Source organism: Notamacropus eugenii, chromosome 6, assembly GCF_028372415.1.
Source record: "Notamacropus eugenii isolate mMacEug1 chromosome 6, mMacEug1.pri_v2, whole genome shotgun sequence".
Classification (NCBI taxonomy): domain Eukaryota; kingdom Metazoa; phylum Chordata; class Mammalia; order Diprotodontia; family Macropodidae; genus Notamacropus; species Notamacropus eugenii.
Window position 1 is genome coordinate 351764786 of NC_092877.1, and position 26366 is coordinate 351791151.

Consider the following 26366-nt stretch of genomic DNA (forward strand, 5'->3'; position numbering starts at 1 on the left):
GGTCTTTCCTGTCACCCTGCAAACTCATCTATTTCCAGCTTCTCTGACTCTACACGTGAAGAACTCTACTTTTGGAAGAGAAAGGACAGATTCCAGTCACAGCTTTGGGCTTCACTTTCCTCATCTGTAGGATGAGAAGGCTAGACTCTACGACCCAAAGCTGAGTGTAGTGCCCAGCACACAGTAGGCACCCGCTAAATTTGTTGATTGATTGGCCTCACTGGTTCCTTCATGGGACGTATGATCTTACAGACTGAGGCTGGTTGAAATTTCACACAATTCACTCCCTACTATCTAGCTTCTGATGCCAAATCCTGTTGGATGTGGATGTCTTCAAACTTTGACTCTCTTCTGGATATGTTGATATATGCACATACTTCTTCTCTGACAGATAATGGAAACTCCCCAAGTTCAGGGATATTCTCAGTGCTTAGCACGGAGGTGGACCAGAATATTTGGGTGAGTCTTCTTGACTCCAAATCATTACACTCAGCCAAACAAGCTGCTTTAATTGTAGCACAGAGAGGATGATGACCTTCGTAAGGCCACAGCAGTGCAAGGTATGATGTAAGTCCTACCAGTCTGGAAAGGTTTTCAGTATGGCCCTAGGAATACACTGTCAAGCTGAGAATGAAGAAAGTCATGTCCAGTGAACAGGCTGACTCCTAGGTGCGTAATTCACTGGCCACACCTGCTGTGAAAGTTGTCTGTCTTTTTTTCTCGAAGAGGTGATTTCATATCATGCAAGTGAATTGGATTTAAGTGAGGGAGGACTGTGCAAAGTTACAGCCTCATCTTCTCCTCTGGAGCCATCTAGCTTGGATGCAGTTGGCCTTGGCTATTCTTTAAGAAAGGAACCAGTCTAAATATTTGGGTTTATTTATTATTACTGTTGTTACTATTTTAAAAAAAAATAAATTCAATCATGAAATAACTATAAAGGATTGAGAATCCACATCTTTTCCCCACCAACAGTGTCTGGTATGAAATAGGTGCTTAATAAATGCTTGCTGATTCTGTGAACCTATGTTTTGCATACAGGAGGCGCTTAATATTGGTTGAGTTAAAATGATTCACAGATGTCCAAGGGTAGGGTATGCCATACTATTTTTGTATAAAGCAAAAGATTCAGGGTGACTTTCAACACTAATAGGAAAAAAGATGTAGACAGCATGTTGATCCAATTTTCAGATGTTATAATGGAGGGAGGGATAGACAGCAGACTGACTGCACAGTAAAGTCAGGATTAAAAAAGATCTTGGAACTAATAAGGGCAAATCAAATATGGTGAAAAGTAATAGGGATGAACATCAATTCTTACACTTGATCTCAAAAGCTTAAGACAGAGTAAGTATAGTGAGATGGTAAGTTTGCCTAAAAAAGACTTGGGAGTGTGGTTGATTGCCTATTCTCCATATGAATAAATAGCACAATATGGCAGACAAGAAAGCTAATGCCATCTTTGGCCGAAGCAAGAGGCATGGTATTAAGAACTAAGCTATAAGCTGCCCTGGGGCAGATCACATTTGGAATGTTAGTTCAGAACAGCCATGGATGAGCTAGAGAGGATGCAGGAAGACCACCAGGATAGCGAAAGGGCTTGCCACAGGAGAAGTAGCTGAAAAACCAGGGAATGTTGAACCTGGAGAAGTCTCAGTTGGGACCTGACAATTACCTCCAAAGGTATTTGAGGGCTGTCATGTAGATCGGAGATTTAAGCTAATGTGCTTGGTCTTAGAAGGCAGGACTAGACACTGGACTGCACAGAAGCCAAAGGAGGCTTGAGGTAAGGATAAAGCTTCCTAGCAATTAGAGGTATTGAAAGTGAGATGGGCCATCTCCAGAGGGAGTGGGCTTCCCCATTAAATAGAGGCAGGATTACTGCTTGAAGGGTATTCTTGCTCGGAAATAGGCCCGGCCAGTTTGCCTGGAAGGTCCCTTCCAACTTGAGTGATGCTTTGCTTCTACCAGGAAAGTACCATTTGCAGGGGTATTTTCCTTCCCCCAATACTAACAATTAGAAACAAGGTAATAACATCCATGTCATCTATTCAAGGGATGCTGTGAATAATAAAAAATTCCTACTCGAATCAGAAAGAATTAAAACATTTATTGAGCATAAATATATTACATATACACTACAGATACAGTTAGGTATTACATATAGTGTAATATTTGCAAAATCTATACATTAAAATTGATATGGCAGTTTTAATACAATGCATGTGAAATAGTCTAAAATTTACAATACAGAAAAAAACTTATGATTATTTCTGTCTTAAAGTTGAAAAGCTTGGAATGTATGTCCAACAGTGAGGTAAACCATTTTTTGTCTTTCAATTTAAAGAATTGTGCAAGGAAAACATTCAAACACTTCAGCTAGGGCACTTTTCAATTTTGACATGAATACTGAGTTACCGTAGCCAACCAACCAAGATTAGAAGACTCTCAGTGTTTCAAGTTGATAAAAACAAGGTAGAGAATATGAAAAACATTTTTTTTCCCTTAAAAAGGCTCATTTTCCCCCCAATTAAACAATTTCATTAAGGGCTCAGATTTTTTGCTTCGTATGGTTGGTACTTCTCAAAGAAGGTAAGGTTAGAGGGTTTGACATGTTGGGAGAAGTGAAGAGCATCAAGAAGTCATTTATTTCAACACAGCAACAGTCATGGGACACCTTAGTTTACTGTCCTGTGTATGTTGGAGGCCTACGGTAATATTTAGCTCAAGTCAGTGAATGTGTATTGAGCACCTACTGTGTACAAGGCACTGTGCTCGGTGCTAAGGGGGAGGAGGCAAAGGCCTCAGCAGTGTGAGTGTGTGTGTGTGTGTGTGTGTGTGTGTGTGTGTGTGTGTGATGCTAAGCACTCCCTAACACTCATTGTGCTAACAAGTAGGATCCTGCAGGATTGAGATTTGGGAGGAAAAACTCCCTCATTTTACAGTTAGGACACTGAGGCTGAGAGGTTTCGGGCTTACACCAGATCACTGAAAGGGTGAGGAGTACAGCTGGTATTTGGACCTGTGCCTTTCAGCTCCAAACCCAGAGCTGAACCCTTTCCATTCCAATGACTCTGGGCAGCAGTAACATGAAGTGTTTCACGTTTCTGTTTCAACTATTTCAGCTTCTTGGTGGCAAAAGAAAAGATTTTCAAAATCATAAAAATGATCAGATAGCCAAAGCCATTTTGGCACAAACTATTATTACCCTATTAAACACACAAACACGTACAACAAATATACACACACACACACGCAACCAATAGAGAGGATTTTGCCATAGCAGCAATTCTGAAGCACTCACCCAATAGAAAAGATTTTCCCCCCCAAAAATGGCAGGTGAGGCAGATGGGAGAAGGGGGAAAAGCAGTACTTATTGAATATTCATTGCTTCAAAATAATGCATTTTCTAAAAACACCTGTTCCCCAAATGTAACTGGAAGGCCTGAATGGTTTGTATGGCAAATCCATTAAAATCACACGGGGTAAATTGGCAAAAAGAGATCTCAGCGCTACTCATTTGCCAGGCTAATTCAACTCATTCTTACTGTTCATGACAAAACATCAAATTCTACTATGTCCTACACTGATCTCGGCACACAGCATGGTTTGTGGATCTCAGCACTTTCTTCCAAGAGATGATGATGATTTCTGGATACATGTGAACTTGGCAATCACTGATCAGGGGTTGTTTTTTATTTTTATTATTATTTTTTTTTGTTTTTGGCATTGAATATACTAGATGCTCTCATCCTTAAAAACACAAGAAAATGTCAAAAGATTAATAACACTACCAATGTTGCCAGGGAGAAGGAAAAAAAAAGGACTGACCTAAAATGACAACATTATAAAACAAGACAAAAAACATGACATGCTACCAGGGACAATTAGTACATAAGTACACTTTTTATTATTTTTTTTTTACAATAAATAAAAGATTGCACTGTAATTGGTATTTAAAGTACTGAATGCAGAATATAGTATAAATAAATCCCAAACAAAGGTATGGTTGGTTTTCCCCATGACTTTGGTGACGGGAATCTCACGCTAGTACAGGAGGACATGGCATTGCAGACAATGGAGACCAAGCACAACAGAGCTATGACCAAGCGAAACCAAGTAGCAAAAATATACAAAAAAAAAAAAAAAAACAAAAACCAAACCAAAACTAAAACCAAAGCAGGGGATTATACTGTGTCTGTTGCACCCTTTTGGAATAATTTGCACCTCCAACTCTGAAATGTCCCTGAGGTACTCTTACATTACTGACTTCATATAAATAGTCCAATGACTTTGGGTTAAAAAAAAAAAATCGATTCTCTCATGACTCCAAATCGGCGTGTCAGAAGAATGCTTTGCACGCGGCCTATAGCACCTGTTGTCCGAGGCTCTCAAAGCACTTACAAACAAGTATTAGAATCCCCAGTCTTGTTTTCCATCTGGGGAAACTGAGGCACAGAGAGGTTAAAGTGACTTTTGAAGGTCACGCAGCAAGTTAGTGACAGAACCAGGGACAGAATCTAGGGCTCCTGACTCCCAATACTCTGTGTTAACCACCAGATCATCCCACTCCCTGTGTAAGTATGTATAGCCAGGTCAAAACATGGTTAAGACAAACTATGAATTTAGTCGATTTTTCTTTGTCTTGTCAATATTGTCTTGCCAATTTCCTTCTGCTCTGTTAGAATAGGCTTGTGTATACCGGTTAAAGATACTGGAATGCAATCACTTTATCGATACCTCAAAGAACGAGACAATCATCGGTCTACCAGCGAATTTTCCAAAAATAATAAGCTGACAAGGTGAGAGACAGACAGAAAGAAAGAGAGAGGGAGAAAGAGGAGAGACAGAAAGAGAGAGAGACAGAGAGTGAGAGAGAGACTGCTCATGGTTAGTGTAAAATTGCCTGCAATTAGCAGAGGCAGGAAGCTGTCACCAGTCCGAGTCAGATAATTCATGTCCAATGGAACAGAATATAATAAAATCTAGTGATTAGATTAGGAGTAGTTATATACAAGGCTAGACAAACAAGGTAAAGCAGCTTCAGATAGCTGACCAAGGAGATAACTAGCTAGCTATTGCACAATGCCCTCTTAAAGTTACTGCTATGGATTGACATGGGAAAAATCTAGAATGCGCCATCACTGATATGCATTTTGGTTACTTGATTTTTTTTTATAGAGGCAGTTCATAGTGTTAAAAATTATAAGAATAACAGATTATAAAAATATTTTAGCCTGTAGTACACATTCTGATTTAAATGATCTAATCATCGTTAAATAACTTGAGTGACAATAAAAATAAAAATAAACAGTAAATGGTGCTCAGGGCAGATGCCTTGCAGTGAATCAGTCTCATGCAACCTTGCTGGCGATACTCCACAAATACCTCATCTCATTCACTTACAACAGAACTCCGGCCCTATCGCTACACACGTAACCGATTAATGTTTACAAGTATACAATGATTTAAAAATAAAAAAAACAAAACAAAGACATAAAGAAGTGACTGGTGAGTACTGTCTTCTAAACGGTAACATATAAAATTGAAGGTTGAGAAAGATTCCGGTGGAAACAGTGTAAAGGCAAATTGAAAGAAAAAAATGAAAAGAAAACTCAGCATGAGGAAAGCTTGCTTTTGGTATCTGGTTTACTTATTGATCCAGTTGAACCTCTTCCTAGTTTTGCATTTCAAAAAGGTGCACCAAAACACTGATATTTTATTCCTAGCTAGAACTGTAAAACAAGTATATAGATCAAAGAACAAAAAAGGTTTTAAAAAAATTTGTTTTAAAAAGGACTATCTGGATAAATGTGTATTACAATGCGTAGCATTACCTAAATTCATACCTCGGACTCTGTTGGACTGGTCTACTTCATTAAGAAGTACTGTAATATAAAGGCAAACAAAACAGACAGGCCCGCGAAGCCAAGGACGATGAGGGCTGCAAATTGTCCATCAGTAGGCATTGGGCTCTTCCTTTTGGGGTCGTCGAAGCACCCCGTTTCTCCCGCGAGCATCATCTCGTTCCGCTGGAGTACAAAAGCGGCCGAAGGGCTGAAGGCTCCACTCAGCTCCTGTGAGGTATCTAAGCAGCGGCGACACACGCACACGCGGAATCGGTAATCGGCGTTGCTTTGAAGGCCTGAGATTTGGAAGGATGCGTCTTCTCCCTTGTACACCTTGAAGAGAGAAATGGGAAAGTCACCGTAAGCCCATTTCACAAAGGCACACGAGCCAGAAAAGTCACCCATGTCCGCATGGGGCAGAGGGGTTTCAGGGTGCCTGTGAGTCAGAAACCTAGCCTCAGACACTTCCTAGCTCTGGGACCTTGGGCACTTCTATTTGCCTCAGCTTCTCCATCTACCCTGCAGAGTTGTGAGGATTAAATGAGAGAATATCTGTACAGCGCCCAGCAGCGCATAGTAGGTGCTGTATCAACGTTAGCTATTGCCGTCAGTGCTATGGAAATGTTAACTATTATCATTCAAATGGTATGTAAATGTTAGCTATTATTACTGGTGTCATATAAATGTTAACTATTATTATTGAAGTGCTATATAAATATTATTATATTATTAACATGCTACGTAAATGTTAGCTGTTGTTATTAAGTGTGATATAAAGGTTACTATTATTAAAGTGCGATATAAAGGTTACTATTATTAAAGTGCAATATAAAGGTTACTATTATTAAAGTGTGATATAAAGGTTACTATTATTAAAGTGCAATATAAAGGTTACTATTATTAAAGTGCGATATAAAGGTTACTATTATTAAAATGTGATATAAAGGTTACTATTATTAAAGTGCCATGTAAATGTTAGCTATTGTTACTATTAAAGTGTTACATAACGGTTAGCTATCCCTAACTGTATAAATGTTAACTGTCATCATTAAAATGCGATGCAAATGTTGGCTTTTATTATTACATGACAAAAGGGGCATGGCTTTGACCCATAGACAATATGGGAATTCATTTGCTTTAAAGTTCAATTAGACAAGCATTTGTTTATAATCTATAAGCCTTTTCATGGCTGTCTTTTACTGCTGCATCACCTTAATTTCTGAATGAACCTCTTGCCAGCCCACTGCTCAGCAAGCCCATTTTTCGTAGTAAAAAATAAAGGGGAAAACGAACATCAACTGAGACTGAGTACATGCGATGCTCCACACCCACAGTTTTACACTTTGGAAAGAAGAGGAAAAGGGCTATTTTCCCATCTCCTTTTGGAGGCTGAGCTTTCCAACAAGTATTAATTAGGCGTCTACTCTGCACAAGGTATTTGACTAGGAGCTGGAGAGCTATCTACAAAAATTAAACAGCCGCTACCCCAAGAGAGCTGACATCCTGCCCCCTTACGATCACTCCTATTTATCACCCCATTATCCTCTAAGTTCTCTTAGAGCAATGGGACTGCTTCCTGGAGGCGGAAGGTCTCAGACGACAAGTGAGTTTCCATGATACACTGTTGTCCATTTATTAAGCAAGCATTTAATCAAGCACTTACTGTGTGCCGGGTATTGTGCTAAGCACTAAAAACATAAAATAAGTATAAAACAGTGCCTTGCACATGGTCTAGGATTTAGAACAATGCCTGGCACACTGGAGTCACTTACATGTGCGTTGACTTGACTCAAAGCTCTCCAACAGACTATAAGCCCCTTGAAGACAAAGTCTATTTCCTTTTTTGGTCATCACATCACAAGTACTTAGCACACAGAAGGCACTTAATAAATGCTTAGTGAATGGATGAATAATAGGCCAAACCAATTATATACACATAGTAAATGGAAACCCCTCCCCACCCCACCTCATCCGGGGTGGGATTAGGTAAGACCTTGTACAGGATTGGTGATGTCAAACTCAAATATCAATCAATTAATCAATCAATAAACATTTATTAAGATCCATGGCTTAATACCATTCTAAACAATTTCCTGCAGGCAGCATACTGACCTGGAAAACCACAAAGTAACATTATCAATGTTGTACTATATTTTGATTTATTTTGTTAAACATTTTTCCAGTTGCTTTTGAGTCTGGTTCCCATTTTTGCAAAGCATCTTACAAATATCATCTCATTTTATCCTCACATTTCGAGATGAGGATTCTGAGGCCGTCAGAAGCAGCCACGCAGCTAGTAAGTGGAAGAGCTAGCAATCAAAATGAGGTGCTGTGCTTCTAAAACTAGCATCCTTTCCACTGTATTAGGTTAGAAAATGACTGCTCTCATCTTTTAAAATTTGGCACAGAAAACATGTAACTGCATCCACGAGGGAGTCCAGTAACCCAGGAGATAAATCGACTAACAATTGCTTTCCGGTGTGTAGTTTATTTATTTTCTTAAGACAGTCCAACCTGGTGCTGACATAACATGGCACTAAGAACTGACTCATTCTTAATTGTAGAAGCTGATGGAGAACTGGCTACCAGTGGATGTTCCAACATATAAAGTACAGAGGCACCTGAAAATTGTTTTTTAGGGTAGTTTAGGCAAAAAAAAAAAAAAGATCTGATTAAAAAAAACAACATCTATACTGATAAAGGAATCTTCTAATGTAATGATGATCGTTTCCTGGCATGAGTGAAGATCTGGTAACTGAGAACACTGAAATGACTAGGGAGGATGATGGAGGGTGAGGGGGCAACATGGACCATGTGCCTCCCTAATCTCCATGCAGTTTTAAGAAGACTCAACTGTCAGATCTGATTCTAGGGTTCCAATGAACTTGTCACCCTGCCTGCTAAAGTGGGTTCCTATGATGAGGACAGGCACCTTTTAAAAGAAAAGATCAGCCCTTGTTGATGGTGGGGTAATCTAGATAGGGCTGGATTGCAGTTCAAATCCCAGAACTCTGGTTTATTATGTGAGTTCTCTGGGCCTGTTTTTTCATTTGTAAAATGAAGAAATTGAGTTGGGTGTCCAGTTCAAGCCTCCCCCAACTCCCTTCAAAATGTCCACTTTTTAAAACACAAATTGATCATGACTGTGACTTTCCAGTGTAGTACGTGATGCATGATAATCTAGGTACCAAAAAAATGGTTACTGAGGATACGTATAACAGGAGAAACAGCTCATGGGACCCTGACGTCCCGAGATCTAAAAAGAACCAGAGGTCAGTCTCCAGAGCACAGGTTAGAACCTTAAGGGAAGGTTTACAGAAACATCAAGAACTTTTCTTCTGGGCATATTATTTGAACTTTTCTGGGGCCTGTTTCCTCCAGTGCAAAAGGAGGGAGTTAGATTAGATCAAGGGTTCTTGACCTTTTTTTGCAGTATGAACTGGTAGACTGGGGAAGCACAAAGACCCCTTCTCAGAATTGAGTTTTTAAGTGTATAAAATATAACACAGTGTTCCAAAGGAAACCAATTATAAAGAAAGAGATATCAAACTACATTTTGAAAAGTTTATGGACCTTTGGTTAAGAACCCCTGGTTTAGATGAACTTGAAGGCCCTGTCTAGCTCCAATAAGCTGTGGACATAGTTAGCAATCTAAGCTCCCTGGTGGAATATAAACCTCCCTGAGGAGAAGGGGTTATTTTATCTTTATCCGTTGATGGTCAGCACCTAGGCATGCATGAGTACGGTAGCTCATTTATTTATTTAAGTGTTTGTTTATTCCTTCATCTATTTGTTGTTTTCTAATTTTCATTCATTCACTGGCAGCTCTTAATAAATGTTAGTGGAAGAGAATGGAATCTCTGAGTGTAAGGAGTCAGAAGAGGCCACCAGGAGCCCCAATGCCTTCATCCTGACCTCAACTTGCAATTAAACAGGACTGCTTTTTCTTAGTGACTAGCACTTAGGGTACTACTTTTAGCAGTCTGCGCTTCAGAACACTATTTAGACATGTTCAAACGTTATCATCTCTCTCGCTATCCTCTTTACAAGAAGCCAGTTCTTCAAGCATGTTACCCTTTCTCATGAAGAAGAAGGTGCTTACTTGTGCCTTAGGAAGTGGAATTACGAATTTAACTATGAGGAATAAATAACAAGTCTCAGTAAAGGGTCCATGAACATCCCTTGCTACCCTCCAAGACAATAACTCAATCCATAACCTTCATGGTCATCATCAATGGATCCATTGCCACGGTGATCTTTCCCTGTGAGTATTTCTAGAGTTTAGAATGTACCGGGAAGGCATGATCCCCAGTCAGAATCATTCTTCTATATGTGAGCAACATCAGCCGAAGATCCAACCCCTCAGTGGAGTAGAAAGGACCCTCTGGTCTAAGGGCTTGATAGGAAAAGTCTAGGCCAGTGTTTGCTTTCTGTTCTAAGGCTATCCACAAAGGGGGAAAGTCTAGGCCAGTGCTTGCTTTCTGTTCTAAGGCTATCCACAAAGGCGCTTTTTCCCCTCAGTGCCACCACTATCCCTATAGTTAGAAATCAACACACGAGTTTTACTTTATGAAAGCAGCTCCACCTAAAGTTGTTTGTGACTCCGTTTCTCTGCATGTGAAGTACTTGCTAGCTTTCTCACAGTAATGGTATGGGAGGTAATTACAAGACTAGTAAAACATGGAGGAAAGTCATCATCTTTGACTCAGCTTCATGACTCCAATTGCTTGGCAAAGGGGCCTGCATATGACAGATGTGGTAATGTTGATGCTTGAATGTGGCAGTGTGGTGATGGCAATCCTAGAAAGAACAATGACTTTAGAGTTAAAAGGCCTAGGTTCTAATCCGGCTTTAGATACTTACTGACTTTGTGACCTTAAGCATATCACTAAATGGCTCTGTGCCTCAGTTTCCTCATCCGTAACATGAAGGAGCTCCATTCTAACTTTAAATTTATGATACTATCGACTTCCTCATGACTACACAGTTAACAATATGTCATGGACTGGACTTGAACCCTGGGTTTCCTAATGAAATACAAGTAGCCAAAATTTCCCCCAGAACAGGGTATTTACTTGGAAACTTCTATTATCAATGGGGTGTTTTAGCATTAATACTCACAAATAATATCTTATATTTAAATAGCCTTACATTTAGTGTCATCTTAATGGGGAAAAAACAAACAAACAAACAAACAAAACTCTAGCCAGCCTCAAGAATTCTACAACCATCCCCCCAAAGAAAATAGCTGGAAAGGGAATCCTTTGTGACAAGCAAAGCTGCAAACAGAAGACAGCCTTCATTTTCAGAAAATGATTACATTTCAATGTATCCCTTGGCCTATTCTAGCTCTGCTCCCAGCAACGGAGTGGAGGAGTTCCCAATAAGACAGCTCTGTATAGGTTTGAATCCCCTCATTGTTGGCTCACAGGCTTTTCTGTTCTAAGCTAAATGACACATGGTGTCTGTAACCCTTTGATTACTGCTGTGCCTTGTCCCTGAACCCTGTCCAAGGTCTGAGATTGTACGTTCCAGGACTGAACACAGCCAAGGTCTGATGAATACAGAAGAGTCCCTCTGACGTCCTCTCCTCTCATTTATGCATTTAAATGTGGTGTTCTTTCTTTTATTAAAATGATGGTACTGCACTAGTTCATCCCTCGATGTTCCTGTCTTTCCAAGTAAATACTCCTTGGTCTCAGCCCACCATGGCCGTGTCTTGCTGTTTCTTTGGGAGTTGTGAACAGAATGTTCCCGACCTGCTCATGGCAAGACACACAATTAGAAGTCACAAGATCACAGCCTCGGAAGGGATCTCTGAGGATGCTCAGTTTAACTCCTATCTGAGGAAAGAATTCTAAAATCTGCATGACCATGGGTGATCTGGGTTCCAAGGGAGGGGGAAGACTCACTACCTCCCCAGGATGTCCACCCTGGACATTAAGGTCCCTTTGGCCAAGTTTTCTATTCCATTGTCCGAAAGCTCCCATGAAGTCGAGTTTGATGTCATGTTCATGACATCACGACATGGTGAGGAGCTGCGATGATTTCACGTACATGTTTTATACACAGATGTCTCATCTGCCAACAAATTGTAAGCTTTATGATTTCTTCCTAAACCTTTGGAGTCCGGAGCACAGTATAATACTCCACACCACCCCAATGTAGAAATGAAAAGAATACATGTGTCGAATGCTCAGTAAATTACCACCAGTAATAAATGGTAATTGCAGACCTCTCCTTCTGCTGGGCCAACCACCCATCCTTGGTAACCAGGGATAGCAAAATGAGGAAAAATACATAGAAAGTGGCATGTCTGTTAAGACACAGGTAATTAATCTGAGGCTCAGGCCAACGACTGTTGGTTTTAACATTTAAAATTTTTAACATTTTGATAACTGTATTCCAGCATAATTTGCTTCCTTTATGGTATTCCATGCATTTAAAAAATTCATATTGAGAGGGGTTTCACTACCAAGGGTGGGGAACCTGAGGCCTTGAGGCCACATGTGGCCCCCTCCAGGTCCTCACCTGCAGGACTTTGACAGAAATAATATCCAACTGAACATTGAATTAGGATTCTGAGCCCTAGGGGTTACCGTGGGTGCATTTGCCAAATCTGGTGCTAGAGTCTTTCATCTCAACCGGACAGTTATAAAGAGCTAACAAACAGACACTTAGAGCTCAGAAAGGACCTCAGAGATCACCTAGTCATTCCCCTCATTTTCCAAATGAGGAAACTGAGGCACAGGGAGGTTAGATGATCTGTCCATGGTTTGGCAGAAGGACATGTTAGACTTTGGATTGGAGCCCGGACTTTCTGGGTCCTCCATTACACTGCACCATGAAGGAAACACATGGAAATGTTAGAAGATAAGAATGTTGATGATAAGCAAAAAATTACATTATTTTTTATCTCTATCTATGAAAGGAACCAATGAGGATTTAAAAAATTATCAGCAGGAGAGGCACATGCTGGGCCTTGGGGCATATTCACCTAGATCCAAATGCACAGCAGGTTTTTGGTTTTCTCCTCAAATACTGAGATCACCCAAACAGTCAAACAGGCCAACGATTAGGAAACTGGTGCGGCCAGCAAGTGTGACACAATTAGTATCCATTCAGATTTCTAGACCCAAAACTTTTCAGCACAGTAGCTAAGCAACTCAGGGTTACACCCAGGGTCTTCCCTGGAAACCAGGCTGCTAAGACCTGGGGGGGGGGGGGGGGGGGGGGGCGGAGCGGGGCTGGGCTGGTGTGGGCTACAACTCCCCATCCTTCTTGTCTGTTTTGCTTAACTGACCAGATCTCTGATTTCAGGGGTGCAAGGAAATTCCTGAGCCAAGAACCTCCCTCTACTGGTGCAGGTTGCCTCCTGTTCTGCCAATTATACCTTAGCCCAAGAAGTTAAGTGACCTGTCCAGGGTCACGCAGCTTTCAAAAGTCAGAACAGAAGGCCAGGTCTTCCAAACTCCTAAGCCAGCTCTCTACCATGCCAGGCTTGTCTTACACCAGGGAAATCCAATGCCTCTCTTCTCAGAAGCCCCGACTCTCTCCCAGGCTGGGGTGAAGTGCTGTGTCCTCCAGGGAGCCCATCTTCTCCCCGCCTCCGTTATTTGTGTAGGAATACAAAACCCGCTTAGGCTCAAAGATTCAGAACTGGAAGGGGACCCCGAGGCCCTCACTTGACAGATGAAAGTCTGAGGTCGAGGTAAGTGGTTGTATACATGTTGCTTTCTCCCACGAGCATGTAAATCTCTTGAAAGATAGGTCTATTCATTTTCTTTTGTATTCCCAGCATATAGCACAGTACCTAGTATGCTACAGGTGCTTAATAAATGATCAAAATGTACCCTAAGCTTGTAAGAAGGTATGTAGGAGGTTCTGGAGACTAATTTAGAGAGGTTACTGTGAATGGGCAAAGTATGGGAAAAACGATGGGATTAATGGACTGGGAACAGGAACCATGTCAACACGCAGAGGCTAACAAATCTCATGAGGAGTCTGGATTGGTGCCCATTTCACAAAGATGATTCCCAATTGTTCAATAAATGACTGTATGCACTAGTTCAATTCTGTTGCTAATCACAGCCCATGTGCAGAGTAATCGTGAGTTAGTTCTATAGGGAAAGGAGTCCAGGTGTTTGTCACTGGCTCAGTGTTCATTTTGTGCAACTGGTGTGTGCCATCTCAACCAACTTAGCTTGACCAAGAGACCGGGCCTGAGCTTCCCCAGACCAGTCCTTCAGAACAAACTGTGAAATCCAGCTAGGAGCTGAAGCCTGACAGATGATGTCTATCACTCATCTGTATACTGCAGAGGCATTACAGGCAGGATGAGCCAAGGCAGCCCTGAGTTCAAATCCCTCCTCTGATCCTTAGGAGGGGTACAACTCCATCTGTACATGCCTCAGGTAACTCTCTGGGACTTATCGACCACATCATAGACAGGTTGGTGGAAAGAGTTCCCAATGAAATTCCATTTCCTTGAGGTTCCCACATGCAGAAGAAATAGGTCCATTCTCCAGATCTATTTTTTTCAGTAAGATACTCCTTTTTTTTTTAACTGAAAGCAACAGTGAAGATATGTGCAAAACAGGTAAAGCCTCAATGAATGTCTCCAAGCCTTACATTCCTTCTTTCTAAAAAGAGCAGGTTGGTCTAGGTAGGCTCCAAAGTCTTTTCCAGAAGTCACACATCACTGAAAGTCAGCAACTTGGCCTTTCCGTAACTGAAGGGTCTCCTAATTATGTTCCTCATGTCCTATACTTAACTGTTGAAATCATGGAAAATGGCTTTACTTTTTGAAATCCATAAACTATTCTGATTGAAAAGTCCTCAGGGAAATAGCCATGTATTTTAAGGTTTATCTCCACCTTGCCATAAGTGTTACCTTTCTTTAAGGTGACATGAATATAAAAACCTGGGGCCCCGGGGACATTTGCAGAAGTATGTTAGCCACTCTTACATAAACCATTGAGTGTGGGAGCAGGTACACACATCACTGCTTGTTTATCTTGGTTTTGGTTACACTGTCCTCATGCTGACACATTTCTGGGCATGCCCTTTATCCTCAATGATGGAAGGGAACAATTTTCTACTAACACCAAGGACAGGTGCTTAGCGTTACCAGAAGCAGGTGTTCCAAACAGAGGAGGTGAGTCAGTCAGTAAGCATTTATTAAGCACCTATTACACGCTGGAAGAGCCCAGAGTTCTACTGTATATTACTCTGATGTGACCACATCCAAGTTCTATGCTCAGTTCTGGCTATTATATTTTAGAAAGGACACTGATGGCTTAAAGCATCCTGAAGTCAGGAAGCATGGGAAGGAAGGGGATTGGATATCATGCCATGAAAAGATTGAGTGAAGAAAATGGAGGATGTTGATCTTGGGGAAGAAAAGATTTGGGAGGAATCAGGAAAGGTCTTTTAAGAACACAGAGGGCTGCTCATCTGAAAGGGGTCCTAGAACTAGAGTGGAACCCATGTAGGAGCAATGGGGGGAAAACTGAGGTTTAATGTTAGTCATCATGGTGGGGCTGGAATGTCTATGCCTGGAATGCTCTTGGCTTTCAAGATTAGGCTGAAATTTCACTTTCTGTACCTTCCCCATCCCTCTTACCCTCCTCTCCCATAAGCATCTCTCTAAGATTACCTTCTAACTACCTGTTCGCATGCTACTGCCTCCATTTGTGTAGGAACTCCTTGAGGACAGGGACCACAACTGCCTTTCTTTGCTTCTCCAGAGCTTAGCACAGTGTGTGGTCACTTAATGGATGCCTACTGATTCCCTGGTGTCAGGGCAATAACAGCTGTCCAGAAGGGGAACAGATCTCCCTGAGGAGCAGTTAATTTCCCACTATCAAGCAATCAGGCCTTTAAGGGGAGGCTGAATGAGATGAGATTCTAGGAATATATGGGGTAGAAGGCCTTGAATTGCCCTTGATCTGAACCCACCATTGCCCTCTTCAAAAATCTTCAGGTTTTCCTATTGCCCCTAAGATAAGGAAAAATCTTCAGCCAGGCATGTGAAGCCCTCAACAATATAATATGGTTACCATCTAGCCTTCCAGCTTTATTTCACATTTCTCCTGTTTATACACTTTCTGCTCTAGTTAAATAGATGGCTGGTCACTTTGTGCATGCAACATTCTCCAACAAAACATCCCATGTCTCCCCCTGTGACCCCTAAGAATCTAGTTTCCTTCAAGGCACACCTAAGGGACCACCTTCCTATACAAGGTCTTTTCAGATAAGCGAGTTTTTCCAATTGAAATTACTTTTTATAACTTCATATTTACTTACAAGTATATATGGTGTATCCCCCAATAGTGTATAAACGCTTCGGGGGCAATGGCTGTCCTGTTTCTGCCTCTGAATTCCTAGCACCCAGGACAGTGCCTTGACCAAAGCAGGTGCTTGGTTAGAACTGAATAGAACTGAAGTTGAATATGAAAACAAATTTTGGTAATCTCCATATTTCCTACAGTCTAGTACTGCCTCTGTAACCAGTCTATAATTTTTAATATCACTATATCCAAATAAACGACAACAATGAAATCTACTGACATACCTATGGTGATCAAAAGATTCTGTTAAAATGTAGTCATTCAGACATTTAATCAGCAAACATTTACTACATATATGCCCCTAGTCCCTGCCTTTAAAGAATTTCCAAATAATTTCAACAAAAATTCCTCTATTCAGCATCCATCCATCCATAACTGATACTCTCATCCCATTGACAGCCATCTACTTGGACCACGGCAACATCTGCCAAGCTTAACCCAACTTCTTGAGAACAAAACTCCCTTCTCTGGCCACTGCTCACCTATATGTACTGTCTTTTTCCTTTTAGAATATAAGCTGTCTGAAGGCAAAGATTCTCTCTTTAAGCCTTGGAATCCCTAACACTTAACACAATGCCATGACCCCACTGTGTACTTAACAAATGCCTTCCCATTCCTTCATTCACATGGCGGCCTCTTGGCTATCCCACAAAGAAAACACTCCATCTCTCGACTCTGGGCATTTTCTCTGGTTGTCCTCCATCTCTGCAATGTTATCCCTCATCATCTCCTGGTTTCCTTTAAAATCCCACCTTCTACAGGAAGCCTTTCCTAACCCCTCGTCATTCTAGTGCCTTCCCTCCATTTGTTTATTTCCTGTTTATTCTGTATGTAGCTTGTCTGTATGTAGTTGTTGGCATGTTGTTTAGATTACAAGCTCCTTGTGGGCAGGAAATGTCTCTGGCCTCTTTTTGTGTCCCTAGCACTAAGCACATCACCTGACCACAGTAGGCATTTAATAAATGTTTACTGCCTGACTCACGCTTTCATTCATTCTTACAAGTTTCCAATTTTAAAGGCACAAGACTAGATACAATCCCATGGCTACTTAAGGCATTATCTCCCATCAAGGGGCTGGGATCTCCCATAGTTTTATTATTATTAAAGTTATATTAGTTAACAATTTTAATAAAGTAATAAAAAACAATCAAAATTATTTCATAATCGATAATCAAATCAATAAAATTGGTTATTACAATTGTCATCAGATGCTTCTATTTTTATCTGCTTCATGAATTCAATACTCATTGTTCCATCCTCTCCTGGCAAAAATTATTTTAAGCATCACTTTCCCTGTATGATTGACATAATAGATTCTTTATTCTGCTTCTAGATCCACACCTTAAAACATCGTGTTTAAGTTATTGTTTGCTGATCAACAGAAGGCAGGACAGTACATGTTGTACCTGACTTAAATGCCATTTTTCCATGTACCTCTGCTGGCTTTAATTATTTCTCAAGACAGAAGGGTAGAAAATACACAGCCATTTTGGGAAATAGAACAGCAACCTTCATTGGTCAACCAGTGGTTCACAGCAGTATCTACTTAACCACGTTCACCACAAAGCCAGTTCACCAGAGAGGCAATTCCGAAGCTTCCATCTACGTGCATTTGTATCTCCCAGAGGTGGCTGGAGTGAAGTCACCTCACCTTTAAAGGTCACATGCAAGCAGCACAGATGTTGAGTAGGTCAGGCTGCCTTTTCAATATGTAAAAAACAGTTACCATACTTTGAGATGTAAAATCGTTTTTCCTGGAACCGTTTAAAAGTATGGAATGCTAAGCGGAAGGCTTTAAAAATTTACAAACATGACATGAATATACTCTTTGAAAACAAATTAAGTATGAAATGATGTTTCCCATCACTGCATCTTTTAATGCATTTTTTTACACAATTAGAAAACGGTACAAATGCTGCTGGTGAATAGATAGTGGAGAAAAATGCTGATGCGGACACCAAGATCATTTCTTAAGAGGGCATAAGTAAAATCTATTGCTCTTGAGGCTTGTGATAGAGAACCCTTCAATATCTATCACCTTTTTCTTGGAAATTGGAGAAAAAAATAGAAGTAATGTTCTTTTTGAAATATTTCCAATTTGCTTGGTGATGTAACGAACCGTACAGAATGGAAACAATGAAGTGAAACACGAAGTTCTGTTATTTTCCATACCTCCCCTTGGTATTCCTATTCGAATGAATGGTGAAGCCTTGTAGTGTATGTACCTATTATTGCTGTCCAGTTGTTTCAGGTTGTGTCTGACTCTCCTTGACCCCATTTGGGGGTTTCTTGGCAGAGATACTGGAGTCGTTTGCCATTTCCCTCTCCAGCTCATTTTACAGATGAGGAAACTGAGGCAAACAGGGTTAAGTGGCCTGCCCAAGGTCACACAGCTTTGGTGCTCTATGCACATCTGTGGCACATTACCGATCAATACTTGCCGGACATTAGGTTTAACAGACTGTGATGCTGACTGTCATTAACTGGTTCTATAAGAACCTGATGTTAGCAAAAATGCTGATGCAGGGGATCAGTTTATTGCATAAGAACAATGGCCAGAACCTAAATAACATTTCAAAAGGGAGCTTATGACACAGGTCTGACCATCTCTTTCCCTGGCACCAAGACTTTCAGAAGCACCTACGTGGTGCAGTAGATAGAGCACTGGACCTAGAATAAGGAAGACCTCAGTTCAAATCCAGCCTCAGATACTTATTATCTGGGAAAGTCAACTAACCTCTCTATCTTCATTTTGTTCATCTGGAAAATGGGAATATTTGCACCCACTAAGGGGGAAAAACAAGAATGTAAGATATATAAAATATGTTAAAATGAGAATACAAAATTTGTAAATTGCTTTGTGAACCTCAATGTACCATATATGACTATTATATCATCTCAAATGCAAACTCCTCTTTTTCTCATTAAAATCCTTCAGAATAAGAGTCTCTTTACATAGTAAAACACTAATGTTTTACCTTTCTAGTGTCTTCATTGACTGCTAACCCCTCCATACTATCGACATGCTGGTGAAAATGACTTAGTCATGGGGAAGGTAGGGAGATTCACCCCAGAAGAGGTAAGCTAAAGGGTCCCCACTGAGGACCCAAGCAGCAAGAACAGCTGATCATCTGGGAGGTAGCAGGTCCCACACCGATTCTAAGAACCAAATCCCCATGAGGCTGTTAGTCCATCAGGACCAGGAGATGGTCCTGGAAGCCCCAGGGCTGCACAGGTACTAACAGGGAATGGGCAAACACGGGAGTTTTCTTACCTGTTTGTATTCAGATTCCCTTCCAACCAGCACCTGCAGGATGTAATTGATGGGATCTCCTCTCATTGGTGGTACCGTCTCCCATGAAATCTCACATGCATTTCCTTCTAACTGCGTCACACGAGGCGCTAAAACAAAGTGGCAAACAAAATTCATGGGCAGGAGACCTTGACATTCAGAATGGTGTTTTACTGGCTAAGCCTAAATGACCTACTCTTCTGAGGAAAGGCAGTAGAAGGAAAGATTTAGTATTTAATGCTAAATAGGATTCAGTATTTAGTAGGGAGTCAAGATGCCAGGGTTCCATTTTGTACTTGGTCATTGTAACCTTGGGGGAATCACTTCTAAGGCTTCCCTACATTGTCAAAATGTGGGAGTTGGATGAGAAAGGGATAGGAAATGAATTTATGTTTGCAATGGTACAGGGAATTCCCAGGGGAGGAATCTCTGCCAATGCAGAGCAGTGTCTTCTTTGCAATTTGTAGAAGTGATGCCCAGGATTGAATATGGTAGCCCAGGTATGATCTGCCCAGGCTGGTGTACAGTGGAGTCTGACCTTCTGACTCTTGGGTATTATACATCTCATAATAGAGCCCAAAATTTAATCAGTTTTTTTTGGTGGGGGAAGGGGTGCACTTCAATCCTACTTAGGCACACTTCAAAAATTGCTGTGGCAGAAAAAAAAAATTAAAAATAAATTCCTGCCTTTGGCTAAGTATCTGGTGAGAAGCCTCTTCAACTTTGGCCAGACTCCAGATTGAAGACTTTGGTCTGCCCCTGGACTCCTACCAGAAGTTTCTGGAGCCTGGGCAGACTGACTGTGAGGGCCTGAGGTTTCGGGATTCCAGGGCCTTAGAAATATTGGGGGAAGGCTTGGAAGAAGCAGGCCTGGTAGAGTGAGACAAGAGGACATTGCCTCTAGACCTGGGTTCAAATTCTTTCCTTGATGTTCATCATCTGTGTGACCACAACCTGAGTTTCCTCATCTGTAAAATGAAGGGGTGGAGGCAGATCCTTAGATCCCTTACCTACTCTGATTTTAGGAAGGGGGAGAGCACATCCAAGTTTAAAAATGCCATTGTGGGTTTAGCTTTTTCCCCTGATTTTTGAGGGTGTGGGGTAGTATTATGGAAAAAACACCGGAGGCCTTGGACTTTGACCCCTTTATGGCTACACATCCCTCATCTCTCAGATTGTTTCCCAATCTGTAAGGACTGAAAGAAGCAAATTTGCAAAACCCATTTCACAAGGTTGTTAATCGAAGGTATGTATGTAAAGCTTTGTAAGAGCAAAGATCTACTCTACTTAACTCATGTGTTTATAAATGAGGCTACTGTCCAAGCTACACTAAAAGCCCAGACTGTTAAAGCATCTCCTTCCCCTGCTGGCCCAAGCACACCCAAAGAGCGGTTACTCTGCGGAGGCAGTTGACCACTAATGACTGATAATGTGCTTTTAATGACAGGACGACCCACTCTCTGGGGCGAGCCATGCCAGGGCAGCCTGGCCCAGAGAAAGACAAATGTCCTTTCTGCTCAGTGGGACATACAATGTTTTATCAAGCAAAACTAGGGAGAAAGGCTGATAGTGATTGCCCAAAGACACCCAGAAGAAGCTTAACACAGGGCTCCATACAATATAAACGGTGTCAGTGAACAGACTACACATTTCTCAGCTGAGCAAGGCTTAACATCCAGCCAAGGGCCCTGAAGACTCCATGGAAGTGTGCAGGAAGGAAGTGTGCCCTCCTCCCCTAAAGGGGAAGCAGAGTACAATAAGTCTTGGGGATACCAGAGGTCCTCCCCTGCTCCTGACACCAACTCCCATCCATCCCAAACTTAGTCTTGCCTCCCCTTTCTCCCTTCATAGAATTTAAGTTCCTTGAGGGCAGGGATCTGTTCATTTGTGTCTTTGGATCTTTAACACTTTAAGTGCATGGTTCACAGTAGGAGCTTAAGAAATGCTGACTGACTGTCCATCTGGCTTAAAGGACTTAGGAACACCTGCCCTAAATCTCATAAAATTTTAAATACGACAAGTTCCATTGAGGTCTCTTATTCTAATACCTCCCATTTTGTAACTTCTTCTCCCATGATTTAATTCACATTTTTTCTGTGGGTCCATGTGTGCTACGAATAAATGCTTTTTAATTCACATTTTTTCTGTGGGTCCATGTATGCTACAAATAAATGCCTTTCAATTCATATCTTTTCTGTGGGTCCATGTGTGCTACAAATGCCTTTTAAGCCTCAGAGCCCTGAGCCTCAGATGAAGAGATTTGGGTTTCAGTCCTAACTCTGACTCTTCCTCGGTCTAGCTACTTGACCTTTCTGTTCCTTAGTTTTCTCATCTGTCAAATGGGGATGACAGGACCCAGACATCTTGCCTCATAGAAGGGCACAGACAACAGCTTATCTTATGCTGCAAGTATTATAGAAACATGAATGACTATTATTATTATTGCTGCTGGGGCCAGGCTGGTCTAGATGCAGCCAACTGATCGCCATCTCCAGAGGTTTCAGGGATGGGAGAAATCACATTCTGGGTGTTCCTTCCTTACAGAATGTTTATGCAAGTATGGAGAAAGTCAAGGACAATCTAAAAGCAGAAAATAAAGGGTGTATCATGGCTTCCTGGTCAACCTGAGGGCAGCACCAATGCCTAATGCCAACCAGCCACCTTTCATTTCTAACCTAAAGCCCTGAAGTTAATGTTTTCCTTTTTTTTTTCTGTCACTAGTGAGAATAAGGACAGAAAGCTATGTCTTCTGAGATCAATCCATCAAGCCTTGTGCATTTATGAAATGCCCCCTGCTCTCAAGCACTGTGCTGGGCTCTGGGCGTCCAAAGCAAAAGAATGAAATGAGTTTAGTCTCAAAGCATTTATGTACTAATCCTATGAAAATTTCTGTGTTTTAAGGCAGCTGCTGCTCTCTTGGAGATCTGTTTTCTATACCAGCAGAATAAGTTTCTTGACGTCAGTGACTATATGTTTTTGTCTTTGTATCTCCCAAGCAAAGCCAACAGCAGGCACTTAATAGATGCTTATAAAATTGAATGGAATTCCTTAGATAACTTCTTCGATCAAATCAGTCATTGCTTCCAAGGCTTCTCTTGATGTTCCTCCTCAGAATTTAGAAGTTATTCGGAGAGAATTCAACATCCTACTCTAACTGTCAATGACTCCCTTGGAAGTCTGCAAGGACGGGATTTTTGGATAGCTTGTCTACAAACCTTTGATGGTAGGCGGGATGTTTTTGGTTGTGCTGAAGGTATATGTCTCTGAGAAGGGCCCTTCGCCTGCATCATTCACCGCTTGTATTCTGAAGGTGTAGCAAGTGAATTCTGCTAATCTCTGTACCTTGTAGGTGTGGCTTGGTCCTCGGTAAATTGGGATGAATCTACATGAAGAAGAAAAAAAAATCAGACAGGAGCATAACACTAAGTCATGGAACCATAGACTGAAAGATGACAGGGACCTTAAGACTTCTGGTTCAAACCCATTTCTTTACAGATAAGGAAATTGAGAATCTGAGGATGAAGAGACAGCATCCTAAGAATGTAGATTTAGAGTCGAAAGGAAAAGTTATCTAGCTGGTCCACCCTGGACTAACATTTTTAGATGAGGATACTGGGGTACAGAGAAGTTAGATATGACCATCAAATGGAAAAATCTGTTAGATGCCTTGCTGGGTACACAATAGGTGCTTAATAAATGCTCACTTCTCCCATCACTCCCCCCAAATCCTCTCTTCTCTAGGCAGGAAGTGGGTTGTATTCTGTATGGACTTATGCTTTATTGCGTCCCTTCATAATATTTGTATATTTTATGGGATAGCTGTATCTCTCAGAAATTACCTGCGTTTAACCCACTCCCCTGTCTGGAATGCCCTTTCTGCTCACCTCCCTCTCTCCTAGGGGAAATCTTCCAGAATCCCCCCAGGTTTTAATGCTCTTGTCCTCTTCAAACGACCTTGAACAAATTTATCTGTATAAATGTATAAAGCTCCCCCTTTCCTTCCCAAGCAGAGATTAAACTTCTTGAACAACTTGGTTTTCATTTTCTATATCTTAGTGCAATGCACATAATAGGTGCTTAATAAATGCTTGTTGAAATGACGTGGATGGTTCTATACCATAAAATCTTCACCAAGCAGGAAGCTGTAGGCATGGGTGGGTGTGCCACGTAGGACTGGATTGTCTGGGAAGGAGAGATACATCTAGAACACACCCTCTCAAGGGTCCAATTATTTGATTCTCAATTAATTGATAAGAAATCAATTATTTGATTCTGTTTTCCTCACCAGTGAAGACACACTCAGGAAGGATTATAATAGAACCTGATGGAGAAAATGCAACATATTCTCCATTGTAGAATGATGTACTTTAGAGAGCATAGGCAAATAAACATGGGATCATGGCCTGGTGGGGCTGCTTCAGGGCTTTTTAATATCCCCATGAGATAGGTTGTGAAAGGAAAGAGGTAAGATCTAAGGTCTGTTACAATGTGCTGTTTAGTCATTTTCCAAATTCCACTCCATGAGCATCTTACAGGATGTTTTAACTATGGTATTTTCAACTGAACTGTACAATGGTTGACATAGTCAATCCCATAAATCATTAAGGGTTTTAAGTAGATTCAATGCTTATGCAATCCTACTAATGCCTGGTAATGGTAAGTGAGCCACTTGACCTGCAGTCAGGTGAGAACTGGGTTCCAATTCTGTCTCTGATTCTTACTAGGCCATGGACAACCTACTTTAACCCTTTGGGCCTCTTTTTCCCCATCTGTAAAATGGATGCAGCAACCTCCACAAAGGAATGTTGTGAGGATCCAATGAAATAATACAATGAAATGTCACATATATGTTACTATAACAACCAAAATTAACATAAATATGACATGTGCCAATTATAACATTTTATCTTTATGTAATTTTTACGCATGCTTTTTTCTCATTCTGAAATTTACCTAAGACTTCTACATGTGTGTGTTCATGTATGTGAAATTGGATATGCAATTTCTTTCATTCTTAAGTACAGCCATTTCTTCTTAAGTCAGCAAGAAAACGTTTCAAACACAAAAAGATGAACCGAATCATAAATGATAAGAGAACTTTTTTTATACTCAATGCAAATCTGTCAGTGAGCCAGTGACTTGTGATGGCTGGAAGTAATGACTCCCAAGATGACGGGGTCTCAAGGGCAAGGAAGGTATTGGCTCTTTGGCCTGGCCCAGAGTAGTGGTCGGGGAAGAAAGGAGCCTCTTCCTCTGAGCAGTCTGGAGGAAAGTCACTCTGGCCCCTAGGCCTGCTAGGGTCACCTTCTTCCTTCTCAGCCTGACCCTGCTGGCTTTGTTTTTTCCTCTGGCATTTAGACCATTGTTGTCCTTGTCCAACGCTCACCATGTTTATAGATTTCATTAATAGCTTTTTCTCTGGAGTATTTTTAAGAGGGAAAATGAGTAAGAGACTTTTTAGATGTAAAAACAAATTTCACTTGCAAAACCTAGGCTTATCACATCAGAGTATTTCGATGTTTAAACACATACATCCAAGCTCTCATCACTGCTTTACGTTACTAGTCTTGTCATTTCCCATGTTTATTGTATCTTTGCTTTTTCAGTCCAAGGAATCCATTTCTTCCTAACGGCAGACAATTTTCATTGCTGGAAAAGGTTATGACTATCCTAAGAAACCCACGATACCATGGGGACCAATCTGGCTCTCTGACATATTTCTGCCCCTAATGAGGACATCCCTTCTAATGTTGGAGGCCAGCAGCTACTTATTAACTCAGTTAAGTTCACCTGAGTTACAATGGGCAACACCAGTAAGTGCCCTTAATTATCCTGGGACCTGCAGGTAACTATGCAAGCCAGCCATGGCACATTGACTGCTGCATTGTGAGCAGCTCAGTTTCCCACAAAAGTCACTTTCAGAACAACACACAGGCGATTCTTCTGCAGGGTGTTAATCATTTTACTAGTATCTTCAATCACAAAACAACCTAGAGATGAAAGGGAAATCAGTCTCCCCTTCTAGTTCAACCCTTCATTGTATGGATAGAGAAACTGAGGATCATTGGGGAGGTAAGGAGGGAGTTGGTAGGACTCACCCAAGGTCACCATGGTACTAAGCTAAGCACCACAGGCTGGCTCTTTGACTTCAAAGCTAGTGCTCCCCGCCACAATATGATAATTTCTTTTGGTATAAACATTTAAAATATCCAAGCCCCTATGCATATAGAATTACTAATAGAAAGGGAGAGATTTTACAAAAATCTAGGAATACAGGAAGTGACATTAAAAAAAATAACACGATGGAGATGAGATACATGATTGGAAAAGAAGGTGAATGATTAATTACTAATAGGTGGATGGTACAATGGACCAAAGGTCATCTAGAAAATGTCAAGACTTAGCTAGAGGGAGACCTTCAGTGTAATGGATGGATCCTTGCACTGATAAAAGGAAGATTTGTGGGAAAGCAGAGATGAGAATATCACAAGATGAGAAGGCATGGATGGATAGCAGTGCAGGAACATCCAACATCAGTGGGATGAATCTGCCAGCATATTGGTTAGTTTGTTACTTCATTCAAGCATTCATATTATTGAACACCCATTATGTGTGAAGATCCATTGGTGGATCATGGGAAAAAAGGATATAGAAAATAAGAGATTAAGTCAATAAGTATTTATTAAGCTTCTACTGTTTGTCAGGCACTGTGCTAAGTACTGGGGATACACTGAAATAAGAAACAAGCCTGCCCCTGCTCTAGGGATCTCACAGCTCAATGGGGAAGACATATACAAATGACTAGGTATAAATGAAATACACTAGAGATAATTCCAAAGGGAAGGCACCTAGACAGAGGACTGAGAAAGGATT

At 41.1% G+C, this 26366-nt stretch overlaps 1 protein-coding gene across 3 annotated transcripts in view; it reads right to left on the reverse strand.

Annotated features, from left to right (window-relative positions):
- Positions 1–2090: 2090 nt before the first annotated feature.
- Positions 2091–26366, reverse strand: part of FNDC3B (fibronectin type III domain containing 3B) — a 373090-nt gene continuing 348814 nt past the window's right edge. For all 3 annotated transcript variants that reach the window (XM_072618464.1, XM_072618466.1, XM_072618465.1), the window contains exons 24-26: positions 22709–22875; positions 19476–19603; positions 2091–6182 (exon numbers count right to left, since the gene is read on the reverse strand). In XM_072618464.1, coding sequence (XP_072474565.1) covers positions 5871–6182; positions 19476–19603; positions 22709–22875 — 607 coding nt within the window. In that variant the 3' untranslated portion in view covers positions 2091–5870. The remainder of the gene's footprint in view (positions 6183–19475; positions 19604–22708; positions 22876–26366) is intronic.